This window comes from Scardinius erythrophthalmus, assembly GCF_964197995.2.
Source record: "Scardinius erythrophthalmus genome assembly, chromosome: 10".
Classification (NCBI taxonomy): domain Eukaryota; kingdom Metazoa; phylum Chordata; class Actinopteri; order Cypriniformes; family Leuciscidae; genus Scardinius; species Scardinius erythrophthalmus.
The window spans coordinates 25,353,819-25,376,039 of record NC_138230.1 but is presented as its reverse complement, the minus strand read 5'-3'; the positions used below and the strand labels follow the sequence as shown (position 1 = coordinate 25,376,039).

The window sequence follows — 22,221 nt, the reverse complement described above, 5'->3', positions numbered from 1 at the left end:
TCTCTCTCTCTCTCTCTCTCTCTCTCTCTCTCTCTCTCTCTCTCTCCTCATGCTCTCCAGAAGGGACATCTATTCATACCCTTACTACCCGTAAGTCATACTCTCTTCAGGTTCCATTATTTTCCCATCAGTCTCTGTTGTTTAGCTTTGATATGATGGAGATTAGCCAAACTCTCCAAACTATATTTTAGCATTCTCTCTCTTGTTCTCTCACTTTATCTTTCTCTACTGTTATATTGTAATTTATGTGTGATTGTTAAAATTATGCAGCTTATGGAGAGGTGTGTTATATGCTAAATGTTTCCCTTCAATTAAATGGATAAAAAAAAAAAAAAAAAAGAATCCCCTAGGCTTACATTGGAGGAAGGAGCCAATCACATCTAGAGACCAGAACATCATAGAGACTTTGGCCTCTTTTCAACTTTTCCCTAGCACCTGGCAATTGTTGCTAGGCACTGCATTGTTTATTATGTATTTTCTCTTTTCCTTTTTCTCATTTACAGTCTTCATTCTGTAGTCTCACTCTTGCCTTTCATACTTTGCAGCAGGAAGAAGGTGAACATAAACAAAGCTGTCATGACATATCGTCAAGAGAAGACGCGTAAGCTGGGGTCACTGGACTGCAGTACGACAGAGCACAGTACACTGCAACAGGATGACCGTACCGCGCACACCTTCATGGATTCACATAACTGCACTGCCAAGAGTGAGTACACAAACACATATGATAATATTGAAAATAATCCAGTGGCAGTAACTGGTTGACACTTCAACATAGAAGGTGGCACTATTGCACCTTAACGCCTGTTGCCGCCTGTCATAAAAAAGAAAAAGAAGATGATGATTCAGTGCGTAGTTGCACAAAATCAAGTTTGCTCGTCAGTGTGGGAGTTTTTTTGATTCTTTAAAAATGACATCTCAGTCTGCATGTGCTGATCAACAGTAAGCTTTTGTACAGCCGTGGTTAAAGGGTTAATTTACTCACCCCCAAGCCATTCTATGTGTATCTGACTTCTTTCAGCCAAACACAATCGGAGATGTATCAAAAAATATGCTGACTTTTCCAAGCTTTATAATGATAGTGAATAGTAACTTAGATTTTGAAGCCCTAATAGCACATCCATCCATAAAAGTAATCCATACAGCTCCAGGGTATTAATAAAGATCCATATTTATAACTTTATAAAAACGTCTCGGTTACTGATGTAACCCTCGTTCCCTGAAGGAGGGAACGGGAGACGTAACGTCGACGTGACGACGTAATTGGGATCACTTCAGGGAGCCCTATCAACTTCGAGTGTCTACAGAACGAGCCAATGAACGTTGGCGTGCGTGAATCGCGTCACGCGCCCCGCCCCGCCGCGCGGGTATAAACAGGAAGCGGGCGCACGCACACATTGTTTTTCGCTGAGGAGCCGAGATTTGTGACGGCCATGCGATGGTCAGCAACGGTGGCGACGGGACGTTACGTCTCCCGTTCCCTCCTTCAGGGAACGAGGGTTACATCAGTAACCGAGACGTTCCCTTTCAGTCGCTCACGTTCGACGTAACGTCGACGTGACGACGTAATTGGGATCCCATGGAAAACGCCACGGTTGCTGCCACATCCAGCGCCCTACGCAAGACTCTCAGACCACCAACTGCTGGGGCGGAAGATCTGCGTAGAGGGAGTTCAACTGCTGTTCCATTATACCCCACACAGCGGAACTCTTGGATAACACTGGGAAAGCGTACCTCTCCAGGGGAAAGAACGCTGCGGAGCCACATCCTGCCCGAAGGGAGGTAACATGTGGAGAATACACATATGGACTGGCCGAAGGGGCAGTGCGACATATGGAATGTCACTGGGGTGGCTCCACCCCGAAGGGGGAGACACACCGGACAGTGACGGCAGAGCAGACTCTGCCAAGGGAAGACACGGGCTCACCGCAGGGAACTGGTCGTGGAAGAATACACATATGGGATCGCCGCAGGGATCACCACATATGGAACCCAGCCTAGCACAAGTTACACAAGCATACGAGCACTAGGCCTGGCGTCGGACGCTCCGCAACGTCCGACTGCCGAAGGGGTGCGGAGGAACTCACAGGGTTCGCCAATGGGGAACTCGACTGGAGTAAAAAGCGCACGTATCCGTTCCTAGGAAGGGAGTGGCGCAGCAAGCCGACACTAGAGCGGGAACTTCGGTGTTACCGGCTAGTAAAAGCGAGCACACAGGAAGAAACCGGCTCAACACGTAAGCTATAAAACCTAGCGAACGTGTTAGGTGTCGCCCAGCCCGCAGCTCTACAGATGTCTGTCAGCGAGGCGCCGTGAGCCAGCGCCCAGGAAGAAGCGACACTCCTAGTGGAGTGGGCTTTCAACCCAGGCGGGCAGGGCACGCCTTGGGCTTCGTAAGCCAAGGCGATGGCATCCACTATCCAGTGGGCCATCCTCTGCTTGGAGACAGCCTTCCCTTTCTGCTGGCCTCCGTAACAGACGAAGAGCTGATCTGAGGTCCTGAGGCTTTGCGTTCTGTCCACGTACAGACGCAGAGCGCGAACGGGACAGAGAAAAGCCAGGGCTGGGTCTGCCTCCTCCGAAGGCAGCGCTTGCAGGTTCACTACCTGGTCCCGGAAGGGAGTGGTAGGAACCTTGGGCACGTATCCGGGCCGGGGTCTCAGGATGACGTGAGAGTTATCCGGGCCGAATTCTAGGCACGATTCGTCGACCGAAAATGCATGCAGGTCCCCTACCCTCTTGATAGAGGCCAATGCAACCAGGAGTACTGTCTTACAGGACAGAATTTTTAACTCAGCTGATTGCAGAGGCTCAAAGGGTGGTCTCTGAAGTGCCGAAAGGACCAGAGACAAGTCCCAAGAGGGTATAGAGAGTGGGCGAGGAGGATTCAGTCTCCTCGCTCCCCTCAGGAACCTGACGATCAGGTCATGCTTTCCCAAAGACTTACCATCAACAGCATCGTGATGTGCGGCAATAGCGGCAACATACACTTTAAGGGTGGAGGGAGACAGCCTTCGCTCCAGCCCTTCTTGCAGGAAGGAAAGCACGGCTCTGATCGAGCAAGATCGGGGGTTCTCCTCGTGAGAGGAGCACCAGTCAACGAACAGGTTCCACTTCAACGCATAGAGGCGCCTCGTAGAGGGGGCTCTAGCGGAAGTGATGGTGTCAACTACCGCAGGGGGTAGGTCACCTAGAACCTCCGCGTCCCGTCCAGGGACCAGACATGGAGTTTCCAGAGGTCTGGACGCGGGTGCCATAAGGTGCCCCGTCTCTGAGAGAGCAGGTCTTCTCTCAGAGGAATGGGCCAGGGAGGGGCTGTCGCGAGGAGCACTAGTTCCGGGAACCAGGTCCGGTTGGGCCAATACGGCGCAACTAACAAGACCTGCTCCTCGTCCTCCCTGACTTTGCACAAGGTCTGTGCAAGAAGGCTCACTGGGGGAAACGCATACTTGCGAAGGCCCCGGGGCCAGCTGTGTGCCAGAGCATCCGTGCCGAGGGTCCCCTCGGTCAGAGAATAGAACAACTGGCAATGAGACGTGTCCGGGGCGGCAAACAGATCTACCTGAGCGGTCCCGAAGCGCCTGAAAATCAGCTGGACCACCTGGGGATGGAGTCGCCATTCTCCCGGTAGCACCTGCTGCCGTGAGAGCTCGTCGGCTGCACGGTTGAGCAGGCCCGGAATGTAAATGGCACGAAGCGACCTCAGATGCTTCTGACTCCAGAGGAGGAGATGGCGGGCGAGTTGTGACATGCGGCGGGAACGTAGACCACCTTGGCGGTTGATGTACGCAACGGTCGCAGTGCTGTCCGTACGGACCAGTACGTGCTTGCCTAGTAGCAGCGTTTTGAAACGGCTCAGTGCAAGACGTACTGCTAACAACTCGAGGCAGTTGATGTGCCAATGCAGTTGAGGCCCCGTCCACAGACCTGAAGCTGCATGCCCGTTGTACGTGGCCCCCCAGCTGGTGGTAGAGGCATCCGTGGAGACCACAGAGTGCCTGGACACTTGTTCCAGGGGAACACCTGCCCGCAGGAAGGAAGGGTCCGACCACAAGCTGAGAGTTTGGCGACAGTGCGGAGTCACTTGGACCCGGCACGAGCAGCTCTGCCACGCCCATCTCGGGACTCGATCGTGGAGCCAGTGTTGGAGCGGCCTCATATGAAGCAATCCGAGCGGCGTAACCGCGGCTGCAGATGCCATATGCCCCAGGAGCCTCTGAAACAGTTTCAGTGGTGCCGCTGTTCTGCGTCTGAGCGTGCTCACGCAGTTCAACACTGACTGGACACGGGCCTCGGTGAGGCGCGCTGTCATGTTGATCGAGTCCAACTCCATACCAAGAAAAGATATCCTCTGCCCGGGGGTGAGTTTGCTCTTTTCCCAGTTGACCCGAAGCCCTAGGTGGCTGAGGTGACTGAGCACCATGTCCCTGTGTTCGCACAACTGCTCTCGCGACTGGGCCAGAATAAGCCAGTCGTCGAGGTAGTTGAGGATGCGAACACCACGCTCGCACATGGGAGCAATGGCCGCCTCCGCGACTTTTGTGAAGACGCGGGGCGACAGGGCCAGCCCGAAGGGTAAGACCTTGTACTGATATGCCCGTCCCTCGAACGCAAAGCGGAGAAACGGTCTGTGTCGAGGGAGAATCGAGACATGAAGTACGCGTCCTTCAGGTCGATCGCTGCAAACCAATCTTGGGGACGGATGCATTTGAAAATGCGTTTCTGCGTAAGCATCTTGAACGGTAGCCTGTGAAGGGACCGGTTCAGGACGCGCAGGTCCAAGATTGGTCGTAACCCACCACCTTTCTTGGGTACAATGAAGTACGGGCTGTAGAAGCCGGTCTTCATATCGGCTGGAGGGACCGGCTCGATCGCGTCCTTCGCCAGTAGGACTGCGATCTCTGCCCTGAGCACAGGGGCATTGTCCGCCAGAACACGGGTGAACAGGATGCCCTTGAAAGCAGGGGGGCGCCGGGCGAACTGAATCGCATAGCCGAGTCTGATGGTACGGATGAGCCAGCGAGACGGGCTGGGAAGCGTTAACCAGGCTCCCAGAGACCGAGCAAGCGGGACTAACGGCACCACAGACGTACCCGGGGTGGGGCAGCGCGGCGGAATGCAGGGACCCGACTCGGACGGCACAGCGGCCCGAAGTGGGGTCTGAGTGTGTGGTGCAGCACATACCTGCTTCCGTCGAAGGGCAGAGTGAGTGTGAGGAGGCGAGAGCACGTCCGGAACACAGCCACTGCTGCTCACTGGCGATGAAAGAGGGGCTCGGGAGTGACAAGGCATGGCGGCGTCGTCGACTGCCAAGCGCGCCCTCTTGGGGCCCAGAGGTTTCAGAAATTGCTCTTTTTTTGAAAATGTGGGTACCACTGACCCGTGGGTCAGTGGCGGAACAAAAAGAAAAGGAAACAAAAGATTCTCCGCCCGGCCCTCCACCGGGGGAAGGAGTGGCGCCTTCGCCATCTCCTGAAGAGCAACTTGATCCACCTCCGGGCCGCCCGTCTCAGGGTCGTTTGCACCGTCGCTTGCCTCCTGGTTTGGCAGCGGCCTGGACGGGCGGGGTCGGCTTCCTACGGCTTGCTCCGCGCTGAGGCCTGGATGGTTGCTGCTGCTGCTTAGCGGGAGCGGAGGACGCCGCAGAAGGCCGACCTCGGCGACGAGTAGACGGAGGGTCTGCGGCCGGCGGACGGGTGGGAGCAGCAGCGGTCCGCCGGGGCAGGATGTGCCGGATGGCCTCCGTCTGCTTCTGTGCGGCCGAGAACTGTTGGGCAAAGCTCTCGACCGCGTCGCCGAACAACCCAACCTGGGAAAGAGGGGCATCCAGGAACCGATATTTATCGGTGTCCCTCATATCCGCCAGGTTGAGCCAAAGGTGGCGCTCCTGGACCACCAAGGTGGACATCGCCTGACCGACAGAACGTGCGGTTTCCTTCGTCGCCCGGAGGGCGAGGTCGGTTGCCACACGGAGCTCCCGGAGGAGCTCTGGGTCAGAACCACCCTCGTTCATGTCCATGAGCGCCTGGGCCTGGTGGACCTGCAAGAGCGCCATGGCATGGAGGGCGGAAGCAGCCTGTCCACAGGCCTTGTAAGCCTTCGCCGTTAGACCGGACGAAAACTTACAGGCCTTGGACGGGAGGCGTGGATTACCCCGCCAAGAGGAAGCGGACGCCGGACACAGCTGCATCGCGACGGCCCGCTCCAACGGGGGGATATCCACATACCCCTTAGCTGCCCCGCCGTCGAGGGTGGCGAGGGGTGAGGAGCCACTAGAACGGCTTTGGGCACTATACGGTGCCTTCCACATCCTAGAAAGCTCCTCATGCACTTCCGGAAAGAAAGGTACCGGGGCGGCGCACTGAGAACCAGCACGGCCCGCCCCGAGAAACCAATCGTCCAACCGAGAAGGTTCGGGACGTGGTGGAGGATTCCACGCAAGCCCGACCTTCTCGGCGGCCCGGGAAAGCATAGCAGTCCATTCTGGATCCGGCTCGGACAACGCTACACACCCCGAGGGGGGCAACGCAGCCGAGTCGTCATTTCCAGAGGACAGCTCCCCCTCCGATGCTGCGATCGACATCTGGTCATCAGCCGGAGCCCCAAAGGAAACGGTTGGCCGTTCCGGAGAAGGACCAAGACGTTCACTAAGGAGCCCCAATGGCGACAGCGCTTGTGAGGCGTGAGGGGCCCGCGGTGGATGACTCGACGGGGAAGCCCTCACGGTAATCCTCAGATCACCCTGGTCATGCACCGAAGTAGGTCTATTCTGCGGGGCAGAATAGACACTAGATCGGGGCATAGGCGAGGGGACTGCACCTCCCTTGAGGTAAGCGAGTCTCGATCTAAGCGCTGCGATAGTCATATTCCCGCAATGGGAACATGAACTATCCACAAAAGCTGCCTCAGCGTGTTGAATGCCCAAACACGAGAGGCAACTGCTGTGGCCATCTGCTGGCGCCAGGGAACGACGGCATCCAGAAACGCACAAGCGGAATGACATCTTGAAAAAGACGCAGGGTCACGCTTGTGTTGCTCTTTTAGTAAAAATAAAAAAGGTTGAAAAAATACTCTCTCAGTGCTGAGGCACCCAGGGGTAGCCGCGGTGTGAATAAACACACAAGGAAACGCCCACCGAACCGACACACACACACACAAACACAGAACAATAGTGCTGTGAAAACAGCAGTTTGTGAGCTGCAATGCTCGCGGCCACCGCTGATCGCGCCGTCACACCAACACTGTAGGCAGAGAGTAGATCTCTTTGAAGTCTTCAAGGGCTGAATCTCTTTGTAGACAGAAGTCTCACGAAAGCTCGGCTCCGAAGTGAAAGACAATGTGTGCGTGCGCCCGCTTCCTGTTTATACCCGCGCGGCGGGGCGGGGCGCGTGACGCGATTCACGCACGCCAACGTTCATTGGCTCGTTCTGTAGACACTCGAAGTTGATAGGGCTCCCTGAAGTGATCCCAATTACGTCGTCACGTCGACGTTACGTCGAACGTGAGCGACTGAAAGGGAACTATAATCACTGGCTTCAGGTTACGGCCATACGAAGAGGGAACTCTTGGCCAGATCTAGACTCGTGTACAAGCGTTATTTTTTTTTTTTATAACGTTATGTTTAGTCGTTTTTCTTACAAAAACGCATCGCTTCGCAGACGGCCTTTATTAACCCCCTTGAGCCGTATGGTAAATAATGGTGCACATTACCAGTAAATTGACTAGCACAAACCTTTGTAAATCATCAATGATTAATTTAAAAACTCTAATCCTGTACATTTTGCGTCTGAAGCTAAGGGAAACTTCTACAAATGCATGAATAATAAGGTCAGCCGCATAAATAACTGTATCTACACTTTTTCACAGCTAATTCTTCACTGCATATCTTTAGTAAATATTGACAGTAGTTTTTAATGCCAAAAGAGAGTTTGCACTGGCGCAAGCTGTTAGTAAATCTGGCTCTATATATTCTATCACCTAACTCTAACCCCACCCCTAAATCTACCCATCACAGAAAGCTTTCTGCATTTTCACAAATCCGACAAGGGCTTTGGATATTGCCTTTTTTGTGGGGACATTTTGTCCCCAAAGCGTTGGGTTACCTGAACCACACACACACACACACACACACACACACACACACACACACACACACACCACATGAAATGCATGTATTGGTTAAGGGGTAAAAAAAAGTGTTTGTCTCCAGCAGTCATTATTTGCATATGGATCACTATAATCTATCTCCATATATTAAACATCCTCCTATTCGTCAATGAGTCTCGAGTCGGTGTGCTTATCTGTCCCCTGGAACAGATGAGTTTTGTAGTGTGCCAGTAAGGTAAAAGCGTATTTCTATTCTATTCTATTCTATTCTATTCTATTCTATTCTATTCTATTCTATTCTATTCTATTCTATTCTATTCTATTCTACTCTAACTTTTTCACCCTCAAATCTCTCACTTGAAAGCAAACTAGCTGTCATCTGGAGCAGTATTAAGCCAGTTTGCTGGTAATAAATGTTGCTAATTCTAACACTATATGGCCGCTATTGTGGAAATGTTGCATGACAGTAGTGGAAACAGTAGAGTGCATTCGTGCTCGTCCACTTTTTCAGTGTCGTTTGTTCTAGAAGTTAAGTAACTGGTAGTTACTTTGTTAAAGTATTATAATTCAAGAATCAAGCCTATTAGAAACAAAGCTAATTGCAACATTACACACTTTTATTTAAAGCAAAAGAACAAAGGTAGTACTTAGCGTATGGGGAAAGAACTGCAATCCCATGAAGCATTGCAAATGACATAATTGATTAAAAACAATGAAATATAAAACTGTTTATTTAATTATATCTGTAGAAACAATATATTTTATGTTTAATGCAAAATAAAGCATTTGACAACAGCAATTAAGTACCTTGCTCATAGAAGAGATGAATTTTCAGGTTTCTTGAATATCGCAAAGGATTTGTCAGTTCGGATAGGGATTGGAAGGTCATTCCACCGGAAAGGAACAGTTAATGAAAATGTTCTTAAAAGGGATTTTGTGACTCTGTGATGGTACCACGAGGCGCCTGAGGGAAGGGTATGGAGCCTGTGGCCGTTCTGAATGCAAGCATCAATGTCTTGAACTTTGTGCGAGCTCCAACTAGTGGCCAGTGCAGAGAGATAAACAGAGCTTTTTCATTATCAGAGAAAACTATTATTGGGTCAGTATACAATAATCTCCATTACCAGACAAGAATTTATCAAGAAAACTTTCCTGGGGAACAGAGGTATTTCACTTGGGCTCATGCTAAAGGGCTCATGCTCATGCTAGTTAAAGGGTCTGGCAACATCCCTACAAGGCAGATGTTTCAAAACTGGACCATTTTCTTCAAACTGAACAACTTTTAACAGCCCCCCATAACATCTATGGCCCTGCAGTTTTACTTCAATTCACACTCACTGCGATTCACAGTATCAAGAAGACAACTCCCTCAGCCGTTACGGTCCACACCATAAGTAAAACAACTCCCATGCAATTTGCAAGTTACCTTTGAGTGCACTGTAGCTTCTTATTTGCTCCACAGTCTGTTTTTGTTTATCTTTCTCTCTCTTCTTTCTCACACTTCTCAGATGAGCAGCGCAGCTCTGTAAACGAGTCCAGCAGCCTGCTGGGTGGTTCTCCCAGAAGGCATTGCAGGAGAAAAAGTTCTCCATACCACACTGGGCAGCTCCACCCGGCTGTGAGAGTGGCAGACCTGCTCCAGCACATCAACCAGATGAAGACAGGAGAGGGGTATGGATTCAAACAGGAGTACGAGGTGAGGGTGCATTGAGGTTATAAAGTAGATTTGACAAGCAATTCAACAATTATATGCCTACTGGGTTCGATTTAAATTAGTTTTATAACTTGAAGCAAAACTGTTATTAGCAAACTGCACAGCTCTATTATCTTAGAAGTTATTTGAATAACCTATTGCCTCCAAAGTGACATTAAATACATCTATAATGTCAAGAAAGATTTGTATATGTGTCCACAAAAATATTAAACAGCACAACCATTTTTTAACATTGATAATAACAAGATTCCTGAGCATCTAATCAGCATATTGTAATGATTTCGGAATGATCACGTGACACTGAAGACTGGAGGATTAGTAAAATGTTGCTTTTCCATCAGAGGATAACATTACATTTAACAGTTATTTTTAATTGTAATAATATTTGACTATTATCGTTGTTACTGTATTTTGGGGCAAATAAATGCAGCCTGGGTGAAAAAAAAAAAAAAAAAGAGTACAAAACCAACTTTTGAACTGTAGTCTCGATCTTAGCACTCATGCTAAGAAGTGTGTTTACAAAAATATAGATAGATCCAGACCATGGCTCATACACTCATGTCAGAATGTGAGCATGTCAGACTCCAGAGTGTGAGCAAACCTTTCAAAGGTCTTTCATATCAGCCCTTCAAAATTCAAAATATTCCACTTATGTATTAATAATACCTCCAGTTCTTCTTTGCTCTCACCATGCTTTCTCAATGGAATATAGATATTCTTTTTGAGTCATTAATCTGAGCTCACGAGGCACATGGATTTCTCCTCCAGTATCCATGCTATCTCTTCCTCGAGAGGGGATACTTTGGCTGGTGGACAGGGGGATCTGAGGGTTAAAGTGTAGAACAATAACCGACGAGTCATTCCTCGGGCCACGCCCCCTCCATATCGCAAACCGTGGAGCTTCCGTGTGCCTGGTTCCTCTCGGGGACCCAGTGTTTTCATTCGGGGCTCCAGCGGATGATGTTATGTCACTCACAGCATCACAAGGCGGGCTTGATTCCTCTGGAAATGAGGATTCGGCTGCGTTGCCTCCCTCGGAAGTGCCATCGTTAGCCGAGTCAGATCCAGAGCTGACAGTCATGCTTTCCCGGGCAGCTGAAAGCATCGGTTGGAGTGGCGCAGCCCTCCCCCGAGCACTGTAGGCTGGACGATTGGTTCCTGGGCGCTGCGCGTGCTGCACTACCAGCACTAGCCCCCAGTGCCTTTCTTCCCGGACGTGCATCAGGATGCCTCCAGGTTGCGAGAGTTCCCGTGTATATCGCGGCCCGCGGGCGTCCTCCGCCTTCACTGCCCTCGTTGGTGCGGCGATCATGGTCTATTTGTTCTCTGCTACTACTTCGCCTTCGAGGCAGTGCTGCCCGGGAGTTTTGTCAGACCAGGCCGCTGTGGAACGCTGGTTCTTCCATGGCCAACACTGACAGAACGCGGAACTCGACCACGCCCCCACGCAGGGACGCTATGCCTCCCATGTCCGGGCTGGTCGATCCACCACGCACACTACTGACCTCGCTCTACGGGTGACATCGGTACCTGCGTGATCCCTGGACCAGGTGATGTCCACAAGTGTGGTCCAAGAAGGGACTCATTCAGTTGAAGTGAGGGTGTCTGGGAACTCGTTTTCTCAGCTTCCCCATGTCCCAGGCTGGGCTCTTCGGCGGTGTGGTTGAGGACTGCGCGGTCTTCGACCCCCCCCCAGAAGCAGACTGAGGCCTTCTGCACCGATGGTCATCCTTAGTCTGCTTCCCGCCGAGGCCGTCTCCCTGTGGCTCCTCCGTCCGTCTCCGGCCAAATGCCAGGCTAAGCAGCACTCCTGAGACAGGCAGCTTGGAGTTAGGGCTCAGTTCTTCTCAGGAGCTCGTAGCAGGACCACTCCTTCCCCTGGTGGAGGGCCGGGGGAGAATCTTTTTTCTAAGAACTGATGCCCCTTCCTCTGAGCCCCATGAGGCCGTGGATGGCTGTGTGCGACGCTCTGCCTTCCCTGGCCTCCTCTGTCAGGACGCGGCAAATGACCGTGCCCCCACACCGGGTCGCTACGCCGCCGACGTCTGGGCCGGTCATTCCGCTGCCCCACGAGGGTACGTCTGTGGTTCCCATGACCCCGCTGGTTCAGTTATTGGGAGCCTAGCTGGAGCTTCCCAACCTGTCCCGCTGGGTCGAGAGAACCATCAGGCTTGGCTATGCAATTCACTTCGCACAATTTCTTCTCCACTTCCAGGGAGTCCGTTACACTATTTTGGGTGGCAATGCGTACGGAGGTCGCTACCTTACTGGCGAAAGGTGCGGTCAAGATTGTCCCTCCAGCCGAATGAAGTCCGGGTTCTACAGCCCCTAATTCATTGTACCGAAGAAAACAGGTGGGTTACGGCCAATCCTGGACCTGCGCATCTTGAACCGATCCCTTCACAGGATTCCGTTCAAGATGCTCACGGCCAAACGCATACAATCGAATGTGTGCGGCCATAGGATTGGTTTGCAGCGATCGACCTGAAGGACGCCTTCTTTCATGTCTCCATTCTTCCTCGACACAGACCGTTCCTACGGTTTGCTTTTGAAGTTCTGGCATATCAATACGCGATTCTCCCATTTGGTCTAGCCCTGTCTCCTCATGTCTTCACGAAGGTCGTCGAGGCAGCCCTTGTTCCTCTACGGCAGCACGGGGTTCGCATCCTGAATTTTCTCGACAACTGGCTGATCCTAGCTCACTCTCAAGTCCAGGTTTGCGAACACAGGGACCTAGTGCTTCGGCATCTAGCCCGTCTGGACCTTCAGGTCAACCGGGAGAAGAGCAAACTTTGCCCCGTGCAAAGGATCTCTTTTCTCGGTATAGAAATTGACTCAGTCGCCATATGCGTGCAGCTTACGAGCGAGCACGCACAGTCACTGCTGACTTACCTGAGACAAGGGCAAGAGTGCGGTTCCACTAAAGTTATTTCAGAGGCTTCTGGGGCATATGGCATCCGCAGCCGCAGTAACTCCACTCGGACTGCTTCATATAAGACCGCTTCAGCTCTGGCTTCGCGATCGAGTCCCGAGGTGGGCATGGCAACACGGCACGCTCTGAGTACCAGTTACTGTGACCTGCCATGTTCGAACCTCAGCTTTCTACGGGCCGAAGTGCCCTTAGTTTGTTGTCTCAACAGATGCCTCCACCACGGGCTGGGGTGCCATGTGCAATGGACATGCTGCCGCAAGCTCCTGGACAGGACCCCAGCGCCTTTGGCATGTCGATTGCCTCGAGTTGCTGGCAGTACGTCTCGCTCTGCACCACTTCCATCCATTGCTCAAGAATCAGCACGTACTAGTCCGATCAGACAATACCACGACAGTAGCGTACATCAACCAACAAGGTGGTCTATGCTCCCGCCGTATGTCGCAACTCACTCGCCACCTCCTCCTATTGAGTCAGAAGCATATGAGGTCGCTTAGAGCCATTTCTTTCCCAGGAGACAGACCTGAACTGTGCAGCCGACGAGCTCTCACGGCTTCAGCCTCTCCCTGGAGAATGGAGACTCCATCCCCAGACGGTTCAGCTGATTTGGGATCAGTTCGGGACGCACAGGTAGACCTGTTTGACTCCAACTCGTCCCATTGCGACCTGTTTTACTCCCTGACCGAGGGCACGCTCGGCACAGATGCACTGGCGCACAGCTGGCTGCGGGGCCTCCGCAAGTATGCATTTGCCACAGTGAGCCTTCTTGCACAGACCCTGTGCAAGATCAGGGAGGACGAGGAGCAGGTCATTTTGGTTGCCCCTCATTGGCACAACCGGACCTGGTTCTTTGAACTTGTACTCATCGTGACAGAACCTCCCTGGCCAATTCCTCTGAGGAAGGACCTCCTTTCTCAGAGACGGGGCATCCTATGGCACCCCCTCGTCCTGATCTTTGGAACCTCCACTTGTGGCTCCTGGACGAGACAGGGCAGGTTTGAGTACCCTACCACCAGCGGTAGTGGCTACCATCACTTCTGCTAGAGCATCGTCCACGAGACATGCCTACGCATTGAAGTGGAACCTCTTCGTAACCTGGTGCTCTTCTCGCCAAGAAGACCCCAGAAAATGCCCGATCAGTGTCGTGCTTTCCTTCCTGCAAGAAGTGTTGGAGCGAAGGCTGTCTCCCTCCACCCTGAAAGTGTATGTTGCCGCTATCGCTGCACATCACGACACAGTCGAGGGTAAGTCCATGGGAAAGCACAACCTGGTCATCAGGTTCCTGAGAGGAGCGAAGAGACTGAATCCTCCTCGCCCTCCTCTCGTTCTCTCTTGGGACCTCTCAGTGGTTTTAACTGCCCTGCAGAGTGCTCCCTTTGAGCCTGAAGTTCATCCGGAGTGTGGCCTCCTCTTGGGCTCTAGTGCATGGCGCCTCTCTAACAGACATCTGCAGAGCTGCAGGCTGGGCGACACCCAACACATTTGCGAGATTCTACAATCTCCGAGTGGAGCCAGTGACCTCTCATGTACTCGCTTCAACCAGCCTTTACTAGGATCTGCTCAGGTGTCTTCGCTTGCTCGCCATTCAACTCCACGGACTGGATACGTGCGATATTCTCCTCAGGTGAGCCTCCCCGAGAAGCCCTGAGTTCCTCCAGCACTGTTATATCAACGCCAGTGTTATGCCACCAGCAGCTTTCGCGATTGGCCAGGTGCCACCATGTGCATGGTTCCCCCTCTGGGCGACCCCCACATGTGTGTTTCCACTGTAAGCCTCTCCGAGCATGAGTCTTTCCCTTGGCAAGCCACCTGAGTTCAGTCTCGGCCCCTCAGCGAGAAAACATAACTGCATGTTGCTGGCGTACTTCCTTATAAACCCATGAGGTGGGGCGGAGTTATGCTATGCAAATTCCGCAGACCAAAGGCATTTCATTGCCATTGGCTCGTCTTCTAATTCTCGAAGGAGATAGGCTTTCTAAGCGAAACCCCATTCGTCGTCATGACGTAACGTCTCCATTCCCTACTCAGGGAACGAGGGTTACATTCGTTACCGAGACGTTACTTCTTCCATAGGAATTAAGAGGGTAAGTAGCAGTCAGGCGCTGCTAATTCAATGCTTTTGATTAATTGTGAATCACCAAGCATGACCAACTCTAAACAAGCAGATTTTTTGGCAGAATGCTTGAGCATTCAGGTGTAACAAATTAGCTCAAAACATAACTAACACTAAACAAACATACATACATTCATATATACATACATACATACATTCATTGCACCTCATTAAATTGATACTTGCATGGTCGGTGCAGCGGACAATTCTTGAAGTGATTGAAAATTGAGTTTGTTGGTGGGTCCATGAGTGTCAAAAGTCACTGTACAAGTTGCAGTCGTTTTCTTCTCTGCTGGGTGGAGAGGATATGATGAACTTGCATGGTGGTTTCGAGCACATGGCTGTTGTGAGTCAAAGCCTGCTGCCCTGGCCTGCTGAGGCCATGCTGGACAGCACGGCATCCTGAAGTGCAGAGAAGGCCAGGAGTTGATCGTTGCCCTTCAGTAATGGTGAGGTTGCAGTTTTCTGGATTGAAGAAGAGGCCGTCTGACTCCCTTTGGGGGAGTAGATATAACAAACCCACACTGCATTCTAATTGTAGGTGTAGGGTTGCAAAATTATGGGAATTTTCAAAGATGGAAACTTTCCATGGGAATTAATGGGAATTTAAGGGAATTAACAGGAATTTATGGGAATAAATGGGAATAAACTGGGAATTTTCAAAGTTGAGGGTTGGTTCTTCATAGGGAACTTAAATATAGTTGAGGAAAGTATATTTTAGCATAATCTTGACTAAAACAAACAGATGCCATTCAAATACACTTGAATATCCATGCCATTCCTCAATCACATGCACATAGCACACTGCTTACTGCATGGCTATTGAGACCACACCCCCTACTGGCACTGTGCATGCCTCTATCACATGTACAGAAGCCCAAAGCACAAGACTATTGAAGGCACACATTTGAGCCTGTGGACTAAACAAAGTGAAGTAAGTTTTGATGATATTATGGGGAAATATATTTATTAAATGTTTAAATTGCAAATATCACATACAAATGTATTCATCTAGTAGATAGCAAGCTGATAAGTCAGGTGCTAAATAAGCTAGCATAACTTTATTTACCACATAAGTAGGGCTGGGCGGTATGACGGTATATATCGTTACCGCGGAAGAAAATGTCAACCGTAACTGATTTTTTTATTCTGTGTATACCGCAACATGTAAATAAGTAGGCGTGGTTAACTCACGTGCAGCGTGCGTGAGACTGAGACACTGATATTTGTCAAAGAAACATGAAGAAAGACCAAGAGGATCCACAAAAGGAATTACGTTTTCAAAATTAATGTGATATTTTCGGGGGGGAAGGCGCAGAAGTCAACTAGAGCAGTGCAGCAAACTGAAAGTTTAGAGAGACGCACATGCTCGCAACAGGGTTTACTTGACAACAAGTTCATATATCAATATTCTAACGAATAGAAATAACCTTAAAAAATGTATCTATCCGTCTCTTATGTGTACAGTTACTTTCAGAGTGGATGCGCAAGCGGTTGCCGTGGTAATGAATATTTCCAAAATTCCCCAGCTTAACTTCCCATGGAAATTTACCGGAAACTTTCCGGAAATTTACCGAAAATTTTCCGCCCCTTTGCAACCCTAAGTAGGTGATGTACATCAAAGTGTGAGTCATTACATGAGGATTAATTAGATAGGAGACATGATACAGGTGAGGTTACATTGACCGTTGGTTGTATAATAAAATACATACCATGGTATATACATAATAGTACACCATTGCCAAATAATTTGAAGTCCTTCATTCTACCGTGAGAAAGATTATTCACAAGTGGAAAACATTCAAGACAGTTCCCAATCTTCACATCCCAGCAAATTCACCCCAAGGTTAAGACAAACAAAAAACAAAAAACAAATTGCTACATCTCAGACTCTACAGACCTCCGTTAGCATGTTAAATTGCCCCAATTAAGCTATTTTAAAGGCTCCTAATTTTGTTTTTGGAGGTCTTCTACAACAGGTTTACATGCATTAACCCTCTGGGGTCTGAGGTGTTTTTGGGGTCCTTGAGATGTTTTGACATGCCCTGACATTTGTGCTTTTTTCAGTTGCTTATAAACATATTAATGGCAAAGGTGTAATTACACTCTATTTAGCACAAACAGGGTTACCATGATATGTGAGCAACATGTATGTACATGTTTGTAATAATGTTTATGCATGGTTATTGAAAAAACTAAAAATGAAAGTTTCTGAAATAAGGCCACAAAACACATACTAAATATGTGTCCATAAGTCTTCTGAATAATGCATTTTTTTTTTTTTTTTCAAAATGATGTGAAAATCATCCTGCCTAATCATTCACATAAAACAATACATTGATTACAATTTTGTAAGACACTTTTTGTTTGGAAAGGCAATATGCGCAGGGGCGTCAACGTCCTCCTTCACACCTGAGGAGACAATGCCCCCGCATAATGGGGCTGCATACATAATGAGCCTTTCATTCAGGTGTGTCACTGAGCCACAAGAAAGAATGCAAGGACAATATATATATTTATATATATATATATATATTGGTTCACAGTTGGAAACACAGTTGTTGTTTTTTTGCACAAATTGTGCTTGCAAATTTATAATATCCAAGGTAAACATTTCTAGTAATTGTGCAGTTAATTGTTCTCATACTGTATTTTCAGAAAGTTTTGGAATATATTCTCTACCCAAATGTGTCACTAATAGAACACAATAAAAATTATTTAAAGAGGAGGCTTATATTGACCTTTTAAGATTTTGTTTACATCTATCCTTGTATATATACATATATAATATATATTTTTTTTTGCTTTTTTATTAAAAAGGTTATACAATTACAACAACAATTAAAATTTTAACAATATTTCCAGTGTAATCTTTCTTTGTAAAAACTAAAGTATACATTTTATCATATTTATTTCAAAGTTAAGGATTCATTATGAATATAGAGATTGGCATGGTTTTATTTCAGTTAGCCTAATAGCTGGTTTGATTTGCAGTGAGATATGATCTTATGGAAAGTATTCCATGCCAATCTCTAGGTATGGTGAAGGCTATGTGATGATGTGGGGCTATTTTAATTCCAAAGGCCAAGGGAACTTTATCAGGCTGCATAGTATCCTGGATCCATGAAGTAACTGGCCTTTAAAAATAAAAATCTGCCTGCCTCTATGGGAATTTAACATAGGGGTGTCCAGACTTATGCACCCTGTATTTTAAGGAAGAACATTTATTTATTTATTTACGATACATTATTCATTCACAAAGAAAATTGGTGTCCTTAAACGTTGGATTTTTCCTATTTTTTTTTTAATTAAGGCATTAAGTTCAATTTCCAAAAGATGATTTTTTATTCCTCTTTTTAGTCAACTTTAGCATGGGTGTCTAAACTTATGCATAGCACTGTATATAACTAACAAATACATACATTGTAAATATAGACCTAAATATGTTTTGAGCGTGGATCCAATCTTCACAGACATTTTCAACAAATCAGTCTGTGTACAGTACAAAACTGTTTGAAACTTTTTATTGTACCAGTTAAAAAAAAATAAAAAATAAAAAAATAAAAAAAATCCAGTTATAAATTACTCTCCAGTTACACTAATTTGAATGCTTTTTTCTACATATCTGAAATCAGTCACTTCTGCTCACTTGGATCCACAGCAGTTTAATAAGGAGGCCAGCAATTCAGTCTGTGATGTTGGTTAAAATGGCCATCTGGATCTAAGAGAAGCACAGAATATTGCTTGTAGACTTATACAATATATATATATATATGTATATTATTATTTTTTTTTTTTAAATAATAAATTAAATAAATGCAGCCTTGGTGAGCATAAGAGACTTCTTTCAAAAACATATATTTGTTTCCCCAAAATTCAGCGCAGTTACAGCGGGATTGAATATGAAGGTAAAATATTAGCAAAGCTCGAGAGCATGTAGATGTGAATTGAAATGGAAATGCATGGTCATTTTATTTTATAACTATAAGCAAAAAAAATAATTAAATAAAAATACATGTTCTAACAGAGTATTAGAACTAGACAAATCTTTTTTTTTTTTTTTTTTTTACAGTAGTCCATGTTTGTTCGGGATTTGAACCCGTGCCATCTAAATAATTGAAACATAAGATCTACCACTTGACCACGAATTTACTAGAAAGCCAAGAAGTAGAGAGAGAAGCGCTCTTCATTCGTCTCATTCCTCAATAGAATAGTAAAAATAATCAGCGCCATTGCACTTAATTTATTTTCACTGACTGCGAGATATGATGGTCTTTTGGTGTATTTTTTGTTTGTTTGTTTGTTTTTGTGCTGCTCCCCCGAAGAATAGGCTTCTGTTGCCCACCAACGTCTACATTATGAAATATAGGCTATATTGTTGTCGTCTCTATTTTTAACTTTTGATTCTATTTTTCTGTTCTAAAAGTTTATTCTATTCGGTTTAAAATGTACTATTAATTATTTCATTTTTGCTTTTGTTAAATTCAACCAATTCTGTTGTAGCCTAATAGGCATAGGCTATTTAATTTTTATTTTTGTTCTAAAAGTTTGTTCTATTCTGTTTTGTTTGTTTATTTTTATATATATTTAATCAGTCTCATTCTTGCTGAAATAAATAAAAAGTTATTTTTTTTACAATACGTTGTGCTGTTTTTTTTTTTTTATAAACAGAATAGTTCACTGTTCAATCAAATAATAGTCTATATGTATGTATCGTTTGTTTAAGCAACATTAACCAAATTGTCTTTCTTTATTTAATATTAAAATTAGCCTATTACTATAACATGCAGTTTCAACTACACCAAATAGTAGGTTGTTTCATTATTGTACAGCAAATATCAATAGCTTTTTTTTTTTTTTTTTTTTTTTATGTTTGTTGTATGCTTATTTGGAAATTATCATAGTTTTAGTATTTCATCCTTACTGTTAATTGACATTAGCCACACTTACGTTCCAAAATGCGGCAATTGCAACTGTTTTGCAAAATGTTTCTTTGAACGACTTTGAAATGGGACTGGTTTATTTTTGCTGCGGTGACTTTGCCGTGGCAGCTAGCGCGGCAGTAATATGCATTCTGGTTGACTACCTACTGTAAACAGTTCTGACCAATTTAGGACAGATTTACTTGCATGCGACTTGCATAAACAGTCTGTGATGAGGAAGATAAGACCCAAAAGCGAAGTAGAGGAACAGTCTCTTTAATTTAGAGAAAAGGTGAGTTCAACAGAAAAAGGTCTCCTCTTCTTAGATAGATAACAGAAATGTCGCCAACAAGGCAGCTATTCTAGTAACGTGTAACAGAAAGTCTCGTCTTGAGTAGGCAGCAGCAAACAGTCAGAGAAAGGGATCCAGCGGCACTGTCCTCTGATCTCTTATGAGAAATAGCGGCAAGCAGATGGAGAGGCGAATGTTCTGGAAGTTCGTCAGCAACCGGCAGGCTGGACAGAGTGCAGAACAAATGGTTACTATAGAACAGATAGAAATAGACCTGTGCCTGGCTGGATTAATGATCGGTCTTGCACTCGAGTAGACTCGGACAGCACTTGGACAGGATTCAGATAGGACACGGACAGGATTCAGATAGGACACGGACAGGACTCGGGCAGCAGGTAAGAAAAGACTTCTTGCATGAGTAGCGTACGAAAATAATCTGGCAAAGAAGCAGGGAAAAAGGGAAGCTAGAAGTAGCAAACACAATTAGAGAGAACAAAGAACAGGTGTGAAGGAATTAGCGTGATGACAAGTAGTAACTAGAAACAGCTGAGGATAAGTAAAGGTGAACTGAGGTAATGTGTGTGTGTGTGTGTGTGTGTGTGTGTGTGTGTGTGTGTGTGTGTGTGTGTGTGTGTGTGTGTGTGTGTGTGTGTGTGTGTGTGTGTGTGTGTGTGTGTGTGTGTGTGTGTGTGTGTGTGTGTGTGACCAGAAGAGGGAGACAGAGAAAGATACCAGAATGATGACACAGTTTGGTAGCCTACACTTTGAAATGTTGCCTTGTGAAAGTGTACTGATCCAAGAAGAAACTGCACCATTGTAACAATTTAAGTCCCTGTTTCAGAACAAAGCAAAGGATCTATGTGTCTGAAAATGTCCTATGACTTTTGAAAACATCATTGATTTCAGGAAACACACCCCAGCACTACCCTCTGAGGTGAACAGGGATTCTTCAGTCAATGTAGAACTAATTCTGCAAATTATTCTTCTCATCTCACTCTCAGATGTGATAAAAAAGAACATTACTTCTGTCAGAAAGCACATCAATGCATGTACTTTCTCAGATACAACTTTGTCCCATACAGTTCTTCAGAGACACCACTGAAATTGTAATTACTTCTTCTGTCATTGTTTGACTCTGCTAAAAGTGGTTCAAAAAACATACAGCATACTGTATTATTTGGTGTCCTGATAAAGAAAACACTGCAATATTCCCTCTCTGGCTGAGCTGTACATGGCCAGAACAGTGAACCAGGCCACAAAGATTATTGAAGATTATTTTCCGCCCTGGTAACTGCTTGTTTTAACAGCTTCCCTCTGGCAGACAATCCAACTAACTAAGACCAGCAGACACTGGCACAGCTTCTTTCACAACACTGTTTCCCAACAGATGTACCTCCGTTACAGTATACAGTGTCTCTCTGAACTCTGTTCTTATAGATTCTATAATGTAGTGGGTAAACTTTTAGTAACGTGTAACCTGTATTATGTTCACATTACAACATAAATGTGACTGAAGAAACGGCTTATTTCTCACTGCAGCTGCAACTGGTTAGCACAAAACCTCAGGAAGGAACTAGAAGTTTAGATAATATTTTAGAATGGTTGTAATTTTAACTGTACAAACGCTACGGTAAAACCTGTAAAAAAAAAACAAAAAAAAAAAAACTGATCAATAGTGCCCTTTGTCTATACAGTGAAAAAATTGAATGGGTCTAATTGTGTTGCATAACACACGAGAATGAACCTCATTGGTTCTTGCAGAAGCTCAAACGTGCTGCATAAAACACGAGAATGAACCTCATTAGTAATTGCATGTCAAGAGAACATGCTTTGGCTTCGGTTTACCATTATTGATTTGATCACTTCTGCCTCCATCTTTATTTTTGTTTTAGAACAAAGCAAATCACTTACATACTCCTGAAAAAAGTGCTGCGCCCAACAAGAAATTAACATCTGCATCCTATTTATGCATCTGCTTCGTAAACTGCATCTGACTTGATAAAATGTGAGAGTGAAGGGGACTTAATGGACGAGTGGGAAAACGTGACTTGCACTTATTTTGGGGGGTCTTTTTTAAATTACAGTCATTTAGATGTAATTGCCAGGTGCTACACTTCACCTGCTTTCGGGGTGGAATGTGTGCTA

The 22,221-nt window shown here is 46.8% G+C and overlaps 1 protein-coding gene across 1 annotated transcript in view; it reads left to right on the top strand.

The window, feature by feature from the left end:
- The window catches only part of ptprua (protein tyrosine phosphatase receptor type Ua), a 446,907-nt gene that overhangs the window by 364,461 nt on the left and 60,225 nt on the right, over positions 1–22,221 (top strand). Inside the window, exons 15-16 of the mRNA XM_081375841.1 lie at positions 546–706; positions 9,615–9,802. Of these exons, the coding sequence (XP_081231967.1) occupies positions 546–706; positions 9,615–9,802 (349 nt within the window). The remainder of the gene's footprint in view (positions 1–545; positions 707–9,614; positions 9,803–22,221) is intronic.